The sequence below is a fragment of the Eleutherodactylus coqui genome, chromosome 8, assembly GCF_035609145.1.
Source record: "Eleutherodactylus coqui strain aEleCoq1 chromosome 8, aEleCoq1.hap1, whole genome shotgun sequence".
Classification (NCBI taxonomy): domain Eukaryota; kingdom Metazoa; phylum Chordata; class Amphibia; order Anura; family Eleutherodactylidae; genus Eleutherodactylus; species Eleutherodactylus coqui.
This window is the reverse complement of record NC_089844.1, coordinates 110443579-110460233: the sequence shown is the minus strand read 5'-3', so window position 1 is coordinate 110460233 and position 16655 is coordinate 110443579. Positions and strand designations below refer to the sequence as shown.

At 39.1% G+C, this 16655-nt stretch overlaps 1 protein-coding gene across 1 annotated transcript in view; it reads left to right on the top strand.

Moving 5' to 3' along the window:
• Positions 1-10817, top strand: part of SHISA9 (shisa family member 9) — a 336715-nt gene extending 325898 nt beyond the window's left edge. Inside the window, exons 4-5 of the mRNA XM_066577485.1 lie at positions 10273-10392; positions 10567-10817. Of these exons, the coding sequence (XP_066433582.1) occupies positions 10273-10392; positions 10567-10817 (371 nt within the window). The remainder of the gene's footprint in view (positions 1-10272; positions 10393-10566) is intronic.
• Positions 10818-16655: the final 5838 nt, after the last annotated feature.

The window sequence follows — 16655 nt, the reverse complement described above, 5'->3', positions numbered from 1 at the left end:
CCGTAAAAACGAGTGAACGAGCGCACAAATCTAATGTTTGTGCGCTCGTTTAGACAGCAGGGTCCCGGCGCATGCACGCCGAGCCCGCAATGCCGTTGGGCCTCCCCTCCCTCCCCCTCGCCGGCTCACCACCTCTCTTCTCAAGTCCAGCTGTGTGTAATGGGAGGGGATGGGACAGGGCAGAGCAAAGCTCCTGTCCCCTCCCTGCCCCTTGTCCGCAGCCAGCAATGGGGCGGGGCGGAGCTTACCTCCGCACCTCATCCTGCACCCTCCCATTGCAAACAGGCGGAGGGGAGGTGAGAGGAGGAGAGAAGAGGGAGGGAGTTTAGCAGTCATGCTGCTAAACTCCCTCTCACCTCTCTTCTCCGGACGCTTTCATTGGCTCCCATAGGAGTCTATGCCCACGTAATCTGGACGGGAAGATAGTTCCAGGACTATCTTTGCGGGCCTGCATGAAAGTGCTTGGCGCTATATTGGCCCGACCGGGCGCTTTTACACTGCGGAAATACGGCCATGTGATCTGATGCATTGGAATCCAATGCTTCAGACCGTAGCGTATATCAGCCGGCCATGAAAACGGCGGCTGATATATGCTCGTGTGAAAGAGGCCTTAATGGGGGCTTTGCTCCAATCATTGTCTTTGTGCAAGAACATTTGGATTCTTACCCCTGTTTCTACAAAAGCTAGATAAAAGTAACACAAATATATAGTTGAACATGCTGGATTTTACATTTCACGGACACGGCTGATGCTTTGTTCTAGCTTCTTGTTGACAGTATGAGTTCCGCACATTCTGATCTTGATGGATGTTTTTTGTAGAAATGAATAAATAAAATTCTCATGATTCTTGTTATGAAAGGTCTGTAAATCCCTACGAACTATAGGAACATACTAACTGAAAGCCATCAAAATTCTTCACAAACTTTGCAGGGATTCACAATAATTTTTATGCAGAAAAAACTACGGAGTAATGACAGATGGAAACCTTATCACACGGGACGGAATTACACCACAGGTGCAGCCAAATCAGCAGCTGCAGAATTCCACATCAGCATATGCAGATCTAAGGGCTCCTTCGCACGGGTGTATTTGCACGCAGTGTTGCAATGAATAGAACCTAGAGATGAGCGAACGTACTCGTTTCGAGTAATTACTCGATCGAGCACCGCGATTTTTGAGTTTTTCCATACTCGGGTGAAAAGATTCGCGGGGCACCGGGGGGCGGGGGGAGGCGAGGCGGAACGGGGGGAGCCCTGTCTCTCTCCCTCTCCCCCCACTCCCCGCTGCAACCCCCCCTCACCCACGGCGCCCCCCGAATCTTTTCGCCCGAGTACGGAAGTACTCGAAAATCGCGGCGCTTGGGCGAAAAAGGGGCGTGGCCCAGTAGGTTCGCTCATCTCTGATAGAACCCATTGATTTCAATGGGTTCATCCACATTTCCCTTTTTTAAGCACGCAATTCTGATTCACACAAAAAAAACAGAACCTGTTCTATTTTTGTGCATATTTGCGCACCAAGGGTCCCCATTAAAGTCAATGGAAGGTTTGCAAATGCACGTGCAATGATACGCAGAAATGCGCAACACACTGAGCAATTACACTGGAAAAAGAGCATACTCATTAGGCTAAACATGAATCACGAGCAAAACCACACATAATCACCGTGCGAAGCTGTGGATTTTGATGCGAAATTGCAGCCAGGTTTTAAGCTATTTTTAATTGCGCAGCAAAATCCACAGGAAGCTTATGGGTTCTGGTGTGGAATTTACCCCGGCTTGCGGTGTGTCGTGCGGTTTATTCTGTCCCATGTGATAGGTCCCTTAGGAAACGTGTATTTTCCATCTCCAGCAGAAGGATAAAGGTAACATTTTCTGCAATAATAAAATATTATACTTTTCAAAAGCCTGTGGGTGGACAAACATGCTAAATAATGTCTGGAAAGAACCAACATTATGCAATCTCTCAGTGCAAGAACACGTTTTTTGTATAAGTTACATTGAGGATAAAATGTAAAAGAAGTGGGAGGCAGATAAACAGCAGCTTATTATTCTGCTGTTAGGTTGTACAATTGCTGGGGGAAAACAAAATATTCCAGAAAGCTCTTTACTTTCCTGTTCCCAGACTACACTCATTAAGAGTAAATATACAATATACACTGAATGGTCACTTTATTGGAGACTCTTGCCCTTTCACGAGCTTTCCTGTGGGGAAATTTGACATGTGACCCCGGAGTGCAACATAAAATCAACTCATCCAAGTTTCCAGAGTCGAATGAGAAAATCAAGCAATCTGAACAACTTCCAATTAGCAATGGTCACCATTGCTAGACTACCTGGGGTCAGTATTTCAAAAACTGTCAACTTTGTGGGGTTTTGTTGTGCAACAGTGTGGAGAGTATTTTGAGAATGTGTGATCAATGAAAGACATCAAATGAAAGGACATATTTACATCCATGCAGGCCATGGGAACAATGACCTACATGAACACAACCCAAATAAGGGCTGGAAAGAATATGCACTCGAATGGACACCAACAACATACATAAACTGAATGTGCATACAAACAACCACAAAAACAACAGATGCAAAAATACTTACTAATGTGCCAGACAGGTGAAAATGTCTATAAGTAAGTACAAGGTATTGGTTTGTATTTTGGCCAAAATACATAAGCTCTCAAGCCCACCTCAAGGGTCCTCTTTGTCTTGGGAGTCCCTACTCTAACAAGATAACTAAAACCACAAAAAAAGGGAACCCTGCGTACAAGCGGGGCGATCGTCCCAGTAGGGATGGCCCCGTGCTGGAAAGTAAGGGGCTGGCTCACCCTAGATGGTAACAGGCAGAAACTCCAAACAAGGCAAATACAACATACACACTGAAACAAGACAATAAATACTTAGTGCAGTCAACACCTACAGACATACACATAACAAAAGGAACTTGTTCACACCTAATGTAGTCCACATCTACAGACATACACAGAACACAGCCCTGTTCACAACAACTGACTGCAACATAAAGGGGACATCACACAGAACAAGTCATTGTTCATACCCAGTGTAGTCCACACCTTTAGATATACACTAAACAAATCAGTGTAAACACCTAAAGTCTGCACACCTCACAGACAAAGGGAAACTCCACTCAGAACCTCATGCATGCATATGTAGATAGACAGGAGCAAGTGAAAGAGCGTCAGACACCAAATTGATATAAAAGGAATATGTCAGATATCACCCACTTGACAACATACAGGACATCAGATGTCTGGAGGTCGCACCTTATAAAATGGAAAAACAATATATAGATCAACGGATTAGAGCTCCAATCAAGGAGGTTCTAAAGAGAAGGTTGCTGTAAGGTGGTATATAGATATAGAAGAATGTATAAGGTGGGACTTACCTTGTGTGGAACACCCATCAGATGACAGTCGTCCACACCATTAGTCCTGGAAGCCTTTATAGATTTATCCAAAGGAGCGGGATTTCTAATCCATAGGGAGAGCCTGCGGGGTAGCCTGTAGGTGAAGATGACCTCACTTGTAAACACAATAGAATAAGGTAGAAAGAACCCCACAGCAGTTTGGATGACTGAGAGACTATGGATCAATTATTAGTAAGGATAGTAAAACTTATTTCATTGAGGAGCCCTGTGTAAAAATGGGACTCCCCTAAATCCAGGTTCGTCCTCCATAAACCAGAACAGGTCCTGGAGGTTTACAATTACAGCTTGTTTATTAGCAGACAAACGAATGTAGACCCAAACCAGGGTCGGTTCTGAGCCAATAAAGTGCAACGCATTTCGGAGCTGGAGCAAGATCAGCTCTGAAAAGCGTTGCACTTTCTTGGCTCAGCACCGACCCTGTTTGTCCAACACGCTAATACATGGGTGTGTCTAATAAAGTAGCCATTCAGTGTACATACAACAGTTCAGCAATGGATTATTTTGCAGTTTGAATTTCAGAGAAACAAAGATAATTTTACAAAGTATGTATTAAATCAGCTTTAATTAAAATAATATGGGTCATTGCTCTCCATAGTGCTGTGATACCGGGGTGTATATCTTGTGATTGAAGAAAGATTAAAAATAATAATAAAAAGATGGGAAAAAAAGTAACACGTAGGGGTCAAGTGTCAATTATCTTACTCCGTAAGAGTCCTGACTGTCAGCACTCTTCTTAAATCCACATCCCTTAAAAGAAGGGAGTAAAACAGAGCAGTGCATATCCATCCTAGGATATCACACAAACAATATTCTAGCACGAGTTTGATGTGCACAAAACTCGCACGGATATGAAAACCATTCCTCTGAATGGATTCATTCACACAAGCAATCTTTTTCCTACCAGCATCACTGCGAGGGAAAAAAATGGCAGCATGTTCTATCTTCAGGCGTTCCTCAGAACGCCTCGCCCAATGTTTTCAATGGGGCCTTATAAGACATTGCATGACACTCACATGCTGTGCGATGTAGATGTCAGTGTGATGCAATGTTTCTCAAAACATTTTGAAATCAATGGGAAACACTTGTGATCCTATCACCCGCATGAAAAATTTGTTAGGGTTAGGCTGCATTCCCACTGTGCTTCTAATGCATTTCGGGAGGATTTTGCAACGTATGTCGCTGTATAGGCATAGAATAGCATACAAATATAGTAGTCGTTTACATGACTGGCGTATCATGATAACATGAATATGTTAAATGTCAAGTACTTGTGCATTTTTTGAGTTGTAAGTAACTATATTGCACCCCTAAATGGAATCTGGTGGCTAAGGAAGCATAATGTTTTTACCACATAAGAGGGTGCAGTACTATATATTGCATGTATTTTTTATTGAAAGGGTTGCTTGATAATATTGTGGCTGCTTTCTTCCAGAAACAGCAGTATTTTTTGTATGTCTATTGCTACTCAGATCAATTTACTTCTTTGTCAGCTGCCGCGATTGTAGTGCCAACATCTGGTGAGCCACATGCTAGCAGGCTGTAGATGAGGAACTCTAATGCTATGTGTATAAGTATTTGGTTTATCATTAAAATCTTATAATGAAAGGAGCTGGAAGTACCGGTAATAGTACACCGACAATATGCACTGAAGGTCACATTCATTCATTTCAGAGATAGTTAAGAGCTTGTATTTGGCTATCTCCAGCAGTCCCATATAAATAAATGGAGTGGAAGTTGTCCTTGCAACCTCCATTCTTATGGTTGGTGGAGAGTTGCAATGATTGAACCCCGACTAATCAGCTACTTACAGATGTAGCAACATTTAAGCCAATGCTAATTACTTGCTGCAATAAGTCATCTCATCTTAATGCATCAATTCAAAAGCCATTGAAAAGCTATTTTAAAAATACAAGAATAACTTCTGTGCCATGGTGTATTTAATGCTTAAAGTGTCAAATTCCCTACATCTGTACCACCGATCCTTTGGATAGCTGATAAGTTATTTTCATGATGAAAGAGCATAGAAACCCTCTAATTGCAGAACACAAAGATCAAAGTTCTAATATTTAACCTGATTCCTCAGTTTTATTTATGAAACAATCAGTAAGTATAATGTATTTCAAGGTTAGCAAGCCTCTTCCTCAGGTATTTGCCTCCTCACCTGTGCACAGCTAAGCAACCCCAGCTGAGCTGTTCATGCACCAATTATATCTGATGAAGAGGCTTACTGGCACCCAGTCTCAGCCTTTTCATACTTTTTTATTGCTTTCATGCTCCACCCCTATTGAGGACAGCGTTCCTAAGCTGGCAGCACTCAGCCAACTTGTTGGCAGTACTGATCTTCTTATCTCTTTGGAAACGATGCCATCCTTTAAGGAAAAAATTGCTCCACTACTTCCGTCTTATTCATTTCATGGGTCAACTTATTTAAGTCATTAGGAAATCTCCAGATTGGCCAGAGTTGGTGTTAAAACAGTGTAACAAAGATGTCACATTATCCTAAAATACTGTATTTCTGCTCCATTCAGTAACAAGAGAAGTATCCTCAACTTTCCAATGGCAGTTTGTCACAGTCAAGAGATGTATTAATGTCATTTTGCACCACAGCAAGCAGATTACAACAAAACTACTAGGACATCTACCATTTGTCAAATCATCAGGAATAGTGATGAGCGAACCTTTAAAAAGTGTGGTTCAGTCAGTTTGCTGAACTTTTTCAAAAAGTTCAGTTTGGTTTAAATTAGTTTGAACTAAACCAAAAGTTCATCAAAACCCCTAAAATGGATATATATAAGACTGTCTAAAAGCCATGAAAGCCCTGTATAATACTGGATTGCTGCCAAACTGAACTTTTTGTAAAGTTCGATCCACAACAGAATTCTACTGGTTTGGTTCACTTAACACTAATTAGGAACAATATCACTCACAACAGGCCAGTGCTATTTTTATGACAAGTTCCATATTTTACATACAGAGTCATTAGATAGCAATGCAATATATCTGACAGAAAAAGGTCAAGTGGTTGGTAATTAGAGATGAGCGAGCATACTCGTCCGAGCTTGATGCTCGTTCGAGTATTAGGGTGCTCGAGATGCTCGTTACTCGAGACGAGCACCACGCGGTACTCGTTTCGATTAAACGAGCACTGACCATTGAATTCAATGGAGCCGGCAATACAGTTCAAGATAAAAAGCAGGCTGTTGCGGCACTTCCACAATAGGAGAAATAAGTATACTCACTAGAGCTGTACCTGCGTGTTAGATGCAAAGCTGCGTTCGGACGTGGACCTCACATCCAATATACTTGCTTCAGATAAATAGTAAACCAGCAGCATCTGCTGCTGGTTTACTATTTATCTGGAGCCGGCAATACAGCCGACTCCATTGAAAGCAGTGGAATCTGCCTCTGATTGGTCAGGCTGTGACCAATTAGAGGCAGCTCATTCAGCAGGCGGGGATTTTAAATCCCCGGCTGCTGAATACTACTCACAGCTGTTCAGAGCAGTTCAGGAGGACTGCCGCTGGCCGCGCTGAACTCCGTCTGCCGGGACCAGGTGAGTATATATATATTTTTTATTTTTACACATTTCTGGATGAATTGCAGGGAAGGGCTTATATATTTAACCCCTTCCCGACAATTCATCCTGCGATCGCCGGCAGCCCATTGCTTTCAATGGAGTCAGCTGTATTGCCGGCTCCATTGAATTCAATGGGCTAACATCGTTCTTCTCTGCCACAGCTGTGGCAGAGGAGAACGATCTTTATGCTGACAGTGTGGGGGGGGGGTCTCACTCTTGCCACTATTGTGGCTTAATAGTGGGACCTGGGAACTTGAGATGCAGCCCTACATGTAGCCCCTCGCCTGCCCTATCCGTTTCTGTGTCGTTCCCATCACTTTTTTGAATTTCCCAGGTTTTCACAAATGAAAACGTTAGCGAGCATCGGCGATATACAAAAATGCTCGAGTCACCCATTGACTTCAATGGGGTTCGTTACTCGAAACGAACTCTCGAGCATCACTGAAAGTTCGACTCGAGTAACAAGAACCCGAGCATTTTGGTGCTCGCTCATCTCTATTGGTAATCATTATTCAAGTCCATGTTTAATTAAATAGTGTAAGAGAATATCAGAGTTCGGTGAGTTTCATACTACACATTGGCCTCTGCCTTTGCCCTGGTTCTTCGTCTCGGGGTTCCATTTCACATGCCAAAAAGTAGCATAAAAACTGAACCCTAGATCCTTCTAAAATCACTGGAAAGGGATGAAAACCTTGTGAACTGGGCCCAAAATGTTCTCTATTTCACAGAATAAAGGCTATAGTTTCATCCAGGCTGCCATCTCAATGCTGTTTTTATCAGGAGACACAGAACCCCAAGACAGAGAGCAGGGGAGGAGACAAAGGCGCAGTGTGAAAGAAACCTTACTTAGTTGCATTCTCATAGGTGTGACCTACTAGAATGGCTGAAGCTACCTTTTGTATCCCACATGATATACATCTAAAGTACACTGCACTATACTGTACCTTTCATTATAATTGTGTTTTTTAAATAAATCATTAGTGCAGTTGAATAGATACAACTTTGTAATATCTCATCTGTACTAAAATGTCATATTTCATGAAATTTAAGCCACCTACAAAAGTTCTGACTTAGCTTCACAATGGTAACAGGCACACTGAAACACGAAACAAGGAGCTGCTTTCCACACATCTGCTTAAAATTCAGCGAAAAAGTACCCTTTAAAAGGAATCTGTCACCTACTTTTAGCCCTGAAAGCAGGTGACCTGTAGCGTCCATGGATGTAAGCGCTATACTTACCTTCCCCATCACTCAGTGCTGAAAGCCGCTGCTTGTTCCAATGTTATAATGGGCAGACTACTCAGCAACGCTGCTCAAAGCATTGAGCAGAGGCTTCCAGTGCTGTCAGCGGGGAAATGACTAGGAAGGTAAGTTTAAAACGTACATCCGTGGGCTCTACTGGTCACCTACTTTCAGACCTTAAGCTTAGCTTATAGGGCTATATGCAGGTGACAGATTCCTTTTAATGGTAGCATGATACAGAGTCTCACTGCCCTGTTAATACTGCTGTAATGAGCACCTTCCTTGCACAGATATTACTTGTTTGATGACCTGATCTCTCACATATTATGGCACGTGGCCTGGTAGTGTGAGTATCTTTAATGCTGTTCTTTGGTTCCTCTGAGAGCAGGAAACAGGGCAGAGGGATTGAAGATATAATGCAGTGCAGAACACCATGTTGTGTGAGAGACCAAGTCATTAAACAAGTAACAGCTGTGCGAGGGAGGATCTTGCTAAAGGGTTTGTTTGGGTGTTAAAAATTGATGGCTTGTCTTCAGGCTAGGGTCCTGGCACCCACACCATTCAGATATTTAAAAGGGTTGTGGAACTTGTGCAAGTGCTACAGTGTCTTCAATGTTTACATCTCCCTGCAACCTTGTTCATACTCAGATGTCTGTACTTTCCATAGCAGTTGCTTCAAGCACTACATCATTTTTGCCATCGAAGTGAATGGGACAACATTTCAGTACTTAAAATGAGGTCAAAATTATAAAGGAAGTAAAAAATTGACTGTAGACTCACAGTGAAAGTGAATCTTTAATTTATACTTGCTAATGAATTCTGCTGTAACACCATTTCTTGCCTTTTCATTTGTTGTTGGAGCAGTTGCTATGCAACAGTTGCACAACTCAAGCATTAGTTGGATTTGCTGATCACATGCATCCCAAGCTCATTTGGATAGGAGTTTCTGATTGAATTACTTTTGCAGTGTGTTGCTGGGTATAGCATATGTCATGTGCATTTAAATCGAGTATTCCTTTTTTGCTTCTAGTACAATTATTCCTAGCCTAGTCTTCAGATTGCTTGTATACTTCAAGCATCTTGTTCTAATCTAGCTTGTTCTTGTAAGTGTAGTACTGTTTGTATGGTTATGCCTTGTCTAGTCCTTGCTTCTAGCTATGTAGCTTGTTTGCTTTTCCCTGTCTGTATCTGCCTTGTCTCGCTTCTTGTTCAGTTTGGTTTTCCTGTCTTTGGATCCTAGTGCTCTCTTATTGTTGTCAGGGATTGTGTTTTAGATAGGGATTCCATTAGGCATATATAAGGTGTTACTCGGGGACAGTGATTTCTGGTGTTATGGTCTGTATCAGAAATAGATTAGTGAAAAATTCAGGGAGAGCTGAAGTTAGGATTAAATTTGTCAGGTTGTTATTTATCTATCATCATCATCATTTCAACATTATTCGAGTACTATCACCATTCTGTTCCTGTCATCTCTTAATAAGATCCTAGTCTTATATTTCTGTTTCCTATTGATGTTGATATGTGCTTTATGTATTTGTTCATTTAACTGTCCATTGGTAAACTATTCATCTCTACTGCAAATCCTGAAGGTTTCTGAGTACTGGAAGACACCATCAGCATCTAGCAAAGGTGACAGCTGTGGGTAAAGTCAAGTTTTGCCATCTAGTGCCCAACTGGAGTTATTACAATGATGCAGAAATATAGCTTTATATTGCTATGCATACACGAATGTACTTCTATAAGTCATAAATACATGGCCTCCACTAGTTTATTTAATGGGAATGTATGAAATTCAGGTAAGTATAGACCCCCATAAAGTAGAGCCTTCACTTAATATGGTTATTGGTTGAACAGACCTGTATTTGTAAAAAAGCAAGTTTCTGATGCTCATTTTCCGATCTACATCACAATATCTACTATATTTGACATGTAACATTTTTTTTCATTTGTTTCTTTGTTAAACATAAACCATTATTATATTCTAATCAAATATCCTTCCATTTTTATACAGCGGAAAAGGGAAATGAAGACTTCTATTCAAAAAGGAGACACCTTGCAGAACTTGCAGCAAAGGGAAGCCTTCCTTTACATCCCGTCCGTGTGGAGCAAGAAAGATCTTACAGTCCTGACAGTACCACTCTTAGTGGTACAATGGGTGGCACTCTAGGTGGCACTCTTGGTGGGTCAATGGGAGGCACTCTTAGTGGCTCAATGGGTGGTACACTTAGTGGCTCAGTGGGTGGAAGTATTGGTGGAAACCTTGGTGGAGGTACACTAGGTGGTACTCTTAGTGGAGGTACATTAGGTGGCACACTAAAATTAAATGGACAAAAATCCAAAGTCAGTAAACTACATAATCATCCATTGGCTTCATCGTACAATCCTGACTACAAAACCTGGGACCACTCCGAGCATTCCCTGCGGAGGCAGGCCTATGCAACAAAGAAGCATTGCCCGGTGGAGTCAGTAAATGAACAGATGCCATCGCAAAATCAGCACTATGTTCCTCCACAGCCATACTTTGTAACAAACAGCAAAACAGAAGTAACTGTCTGAGATATACAAAGCTCACCCTATTGGAATCAAACACCATTGAGGGTATAGAAATGGAGGTCCTTGTATGCTGAAGATCATGAAGAGCAGATTGGGTTTTTCGTGTCCAGCAATACAGTAGAGGAAAGCAATTAGGGACTCCATTTTTTACTTCACAATGAAGGTTAAGAAAAATACTTTTGCCTATGCTTTTCTAAAATAAAGAACTAGAAATTTCAGTTTTATGATATGGAGTAGCACAACAGAGCCTTCATCTCTGCAAAAATTAACATGGTTGTTCTTATTTGCTGAAGAGGACATGCTTAAGTCAAAGTTACAGGGGCCAATATTTTTGTAAAAAAGAAAACTAAAAAAAGGGAAAAATGTTATGAGAATGATTATTTTCATTAACATCTCTTTGCACATCTGTGAAAATCCATTGGAACCAAGGCCTTTCCATCTATAAGAAGCAAAAAAACAACTGGTCAAGAACCTCAATAAGACTGTTACATAAAAAAGGGAATGGAGCCTTTCTTATTGATGGAAAGTTCGCAGATGTTAAAAAATGGACTATTACTACAGTATAATACGGTGAGAAAAACTTTCAGCAAAAAAGACAAGACATTAAGAGTTTTTCCATTTGAGAAGAGATTTCGGAAGATTAAAAAAAAATCAACATGTTCTTCCTTTCCTTGCGTTCCACATATAAGCAGTTTGGGAAAGTATTCTGCACTGTCTGTTCTAACTTCTTTATCAGTCTATGTTTGCCTATTTTCACTTGCTTATGACTGGAAAATAATACAAAGTGGGCGGTGCCTTTAATGTATTTCTATTGTTCAATGAAAAGTCTTGTTTGATCCTTTTCTCTTTTTGCTTAATTCCTTACATTTTCTGAGTACTAGTCTTTTCTTTGTAACATGGTTCAAAATGTGTTCTTTAATTATGTTGTGCATATCTGCTAAATATATTTGCAGTGTTTTAGGTTTATGTTATGTTTTTTCTGTTGGATAAAATGTTTGCCTTTATGCCTTTTGGTTTATTTTTTTTTTATTTTTGGATCAGCAAAAAAAAAGGAAAAAAAACAAAAACAAATATAGTTTACCTCTTTGGGTCATTATGTGAATGTTTTGCTTCAAAATGCATGGGGCTGCCACATCTGATATACTCAGTGTACAGTTATCCCTTGGATAATTAACTATATAATTAGAAATCAAAATTGTAAATCACAGCCATAAATGATATAACTTGCATTTGCCAATACACAAAAATGAAAATGTAGCTTATTATAAACATTTGTGTTGTGCTACTAAATAATGCAAATGCTTTATCCCACTCGAGGATTTTGTACCATTGGCTTTGTAAAACATTTGTGCATTTGGGCATAAATGTGCCTTAAATTATGTAAACAGTAAAGCTGTCCATATACATTTTCCCTCCATTATAGAGTTAGTGATGTAAAAAAACATATACAGACTTGTATAAAAATATAATTTCATAAGACTTATGTGGGGTGAGCCTGCCTAAGGCTATTGTCCAGATGCATTAATAATGCAAAACCAAAAACTATTACAGCACTCCAGGCCCCTTTACACAAAGCAACTATGTACAAATTATCTCCAAACAATGATATATTCTCATTCAGTGATTTCTATGAACACCTGAAAAACTGACAGCTCAACTTTTTCTATACCTGTGGAACGTCACTAAACTTTTGTGTCAGTTTTGTCAATGATGAACAATACTTTTATTTTTTATTGCTGATGGTTATTCTCATTTGCATATGACGATTATCATTACTAATGCTCAAAATTGTTTTTATCTGAATGATTGTTGCTTTTGTATAAATGGGCCTTTAAAGTAAATGACAAGTTTTGCCAGTGTATGGGAACATTAAGTCATTTAGTTAAAAAAGTGCCTAAAAGGAAGCAAAAAACTGGTAACTCATGTTTGAAAGACCTTGTCATTAATGACGAGTCTATATGATTAAATTAGGATGTATATTATATTTTAGGGTACAATCTAGACATATTTAAAGACAATATGAATTCAAAAATTTGACATAGAATCCAGTACTATTTTTTTCTTATTTAAATAGGGGTACAAGTGGGTGACTCCTTATACCACGTTGATGCAATTTGTTTGGTTGAAAATGCAGACTAGTCTAAAGAAGCAAAATCATGTTAATTATTAGAAAGGTAAAACTATGCATTCATATGTGTCCTTTATATTTTTAATTTAGAAGTTACTCACTTTTTATAGTCTCAAATTCAATTAAAGGGAACTCATCATATTGAACATGGGGTGTGATTTGCAGGCAACAGGTTATAGAACAGGATGTAGATTGACACAGTATATCATTTTGTGGGAAAGTGTTAATATAATTTGTATTCTGTTCATTTAAATTCCTGCCCCTTTTATGCTTAGGAGCTCAGGGGATGGTCTTATTAGTGATTACCACCCTTTCCTATATAACTGTACATGTGGAGATAGCTGTCAATCACTGAGTAGGACCACCCACTAGACTTCTGCACACAAGAAGGGCAGGAATTTAAATTAATTGATTGTAAGTTATTCTTAATCTTCATATGTATATATATATATATATATATATATATATATATATATATATATATATATATATTGCCAGCTCCTTCTGCTCTATAACATGTTATGCAAAGATTGGACTGCAGGATCAATGTGAAGAGTTCTGTTTAACTTCTAAATCTGTGTCTAACCACAAACAGTATATTGTGCTCAATCTTAGATTATCTGATATAATTGTAGTACTACTATTGATCCATGGGGTTGCTTACAATTTCTACTTCTTGGAAACATGAACTATAGGAAAAAAATACACTTTACTTCAGGCTTGTTTATGTCTTTGTATGTGCAGTAAAAATATGAAATGGAATTCTACAAATGCTATCCTTTCAGCTGATAGTACAGTCAGCAAATTAGGAGCTAATATCCAATACACTTATAACACATAAAAAATCTACATATGTGTGAGGATTGTGCTGAATCAACATTTTTACAGGAGGGCAACTATTTTTTCTGGAATTTGTACATTTCCCATGAAAGCAGGGGACTAGCGAGCACACAGTATTTCTGCCATATATTTGCTTAACCCTTTTTGTCCAATTTAGATGAAGTCAACAGATCCTTCTGGTCTTCTGTAAGTCTTTACATAGCTTCTGCTCTTCCTCGTAGGATGGGTTCTCTCTTCTGAATTATTAAGGAGACAAAAATAAGGAAACAGAGAATTAATACATAAATAAGTTCTGCTGGTACACTGCAGTTATAATGGAAGGTATACTTTCAAATTTTGAGTTCTCCATTCTTTATTTATATAAAAAGATACAATGTAAGTCTTGTTAGAAAATGTTATGGTTATGCAATCGGGAACTCTCTACTTAATTATAATATCATGCACTTTACTGGAACAGGAAATTGTAATTGGTTCTATTTCTATTTTAGATACTTTACAAATCCATTTCAAGTCCAGTATCAGCAATTAAACTTCTATCGAGGTCCAGACGTTTTCTTAAGGTCAGGTTCTTTCTTAAAGTCAAACACCTCCCAAAAACCTCTTAGATTTCCTTACCAAGAGTCCTTGAAAACAGATAGAGTTCATCTGGATTTCGATAAGACTGCTTGGGCTGGGTACCAAGACTAAGCCTACTATACTCTTGCTAAGTTAAACTTGCAGAAAGAGTTTAGTGGAATCAGTAGATCCAATCTTTCGCCGAATTAGTTTTCCAACCCGGAAGTACATATCAATATGTGGTCATTGAAAACACATACATTTTTGCTTGTGATGTTGATGAAAATGACAGCACATAAACAATTACACTCACAATTTTATTTAAAGCTATATTATAAATACATAGTATGTGGCCTGTGTTAATGGGCAAAAGTTACAGTCATCTGAAAAAAGTCATTTCAAGTTTAACATAAAATACATTCTGAGCTTTGCAATAATTCAGAGTATCAGTTGTCTTGAAGAGTTTGACATTTTAATCATACTTCAACATCTTTTATAGGCATTACAATGAATCCCATCTTTTTCTCTACTGAGTAGGACTAAAATGTCTTTGTTTTAAGGCTAATTAAAATTAAAAAAATCTCAAATCTTTATGTTCATTAATAAAAACAGTTATGCCTGGAGGTCCACTTTAAAAGTAGTAAAAGTTTGGCCACTATAGTCAGATTTTTCAGTTTCATAGGGAGTATTAAAGCTTATTGATAATGCCTGCCTCCTATGCTCAATACATGTCTTTCCCACTCACTCTCCTTTCATTAGGACACAACAGGTCACATAATAGACACTAAATTTAAGCCAAAGCAAAACTTGTAGATCCATCTATGCTCTCCTGCATCCAACATAACCAAGTTGTTTCTTTTTGCTTGCCTGTGACAAAGAGTGGAAGAATTGCACAGAACCTCATGGATGAAAAATAGCATGCGCTTATTTAACAAACTCACTAGATTAACCTTTTCCAATCCAATTTTGGATTCAAGGTTTCCTAAGAGGCTTTCTCTTTTTACTGTTATACAACAGTGCCATCTGCTGGCTAAAGCCAGTGTGTGCACATCAGAGAGGCTCAGACAGCGGAGTGGCTGACAAAAGATGGTAAGAATACCCTGTCGGATGTCTTCTGACATTGGAGCTGTACAAGCTTCAATCAAAATGTAGAAAAATGTCAGACAGTGGATTGGAAAGGGTTAAAACTCAAAAATGTATTAAAACATTAGTCGAGTCCATCAATGCTTTTCCTTTTTCTTCCTTGCTGGTTTCGCCAATTCCAGCTTCATCAGGGGTATGAACACGGCTGCAGAAGTTCTGAGCTTCAGAGATATGCATTGAAAAAAAAGTTTTAATACTCACTAGGATATGGAAAATCTGACTGTAATGGTGAAGCCTTTGTTACTTTTAACCCTTTTCAATCCACTGTCTGACGTCTTCCTACATTCTGATTGAAGCTTGTGCAACTCCAATGTCAGAAGACATCCGACAGGGTATTCTTACCGTCTATTGCCAGCCACTCCACTGTCGGAGACTTTCTGGCGCACACACAATGGCTTTAGCCAGCAGATGGCACCGTTGTATAATAGCAAAAAGAGAAAGCCTTTTAGGAAACCCTGAATCCAAAATTGGATTGGAAAGGGTTAAAGTGGATCTCCGGGACATAACGGTTTTTATAAGTGACCATATTGTCAGGCCTCTAACTGTAGCTCCAATTATCTAATATCTTTGCATTCTGTTGTTAATTTTTCCTAGTAATTAAACTGAGCACTGAGCTCAGTGTATAGTTGTGTATAGTTGATAATGACAGGCATGAGATGTGAGTATACCACATATAAGCTACTTTGACTCTCAACATTTTTATTATCCTCTATTCAACACATTTTGCACCTAATTGTACTATATTACACCAAAGTTTCACCCAATGTTGTTTATTATGTTTATTTACACTGAGATCTCTATACACCCAGTGATTTGGTATATGCATATCTGATAATAGAATATTTAGGACATTTCAGCTTCTAGCAATTGCTTTAGATATTCTCTTTTGCCCTTGAAGCAACCTACAGAGAACAAAGCTCTTAGTAATTATATTAGTTCAATGTTCACAAGATATTCACATTCGGCCTATGTAATTTTGTTCTATTCGTATAATTAAAGCAAATTAATGTTTATTTCTCACATCAAGATAAAGGTTCCATAAATGTGAAATGCTAATGTTCAATCAACTAATTAAAAAGTAATTTTCCTGGAAAGACTATGCATAAATGTTGCTTTCATGTAAACTGTACAAGCTTGTAATGAACATATCAGTTGTATGATGTGCAGTGTTCTGA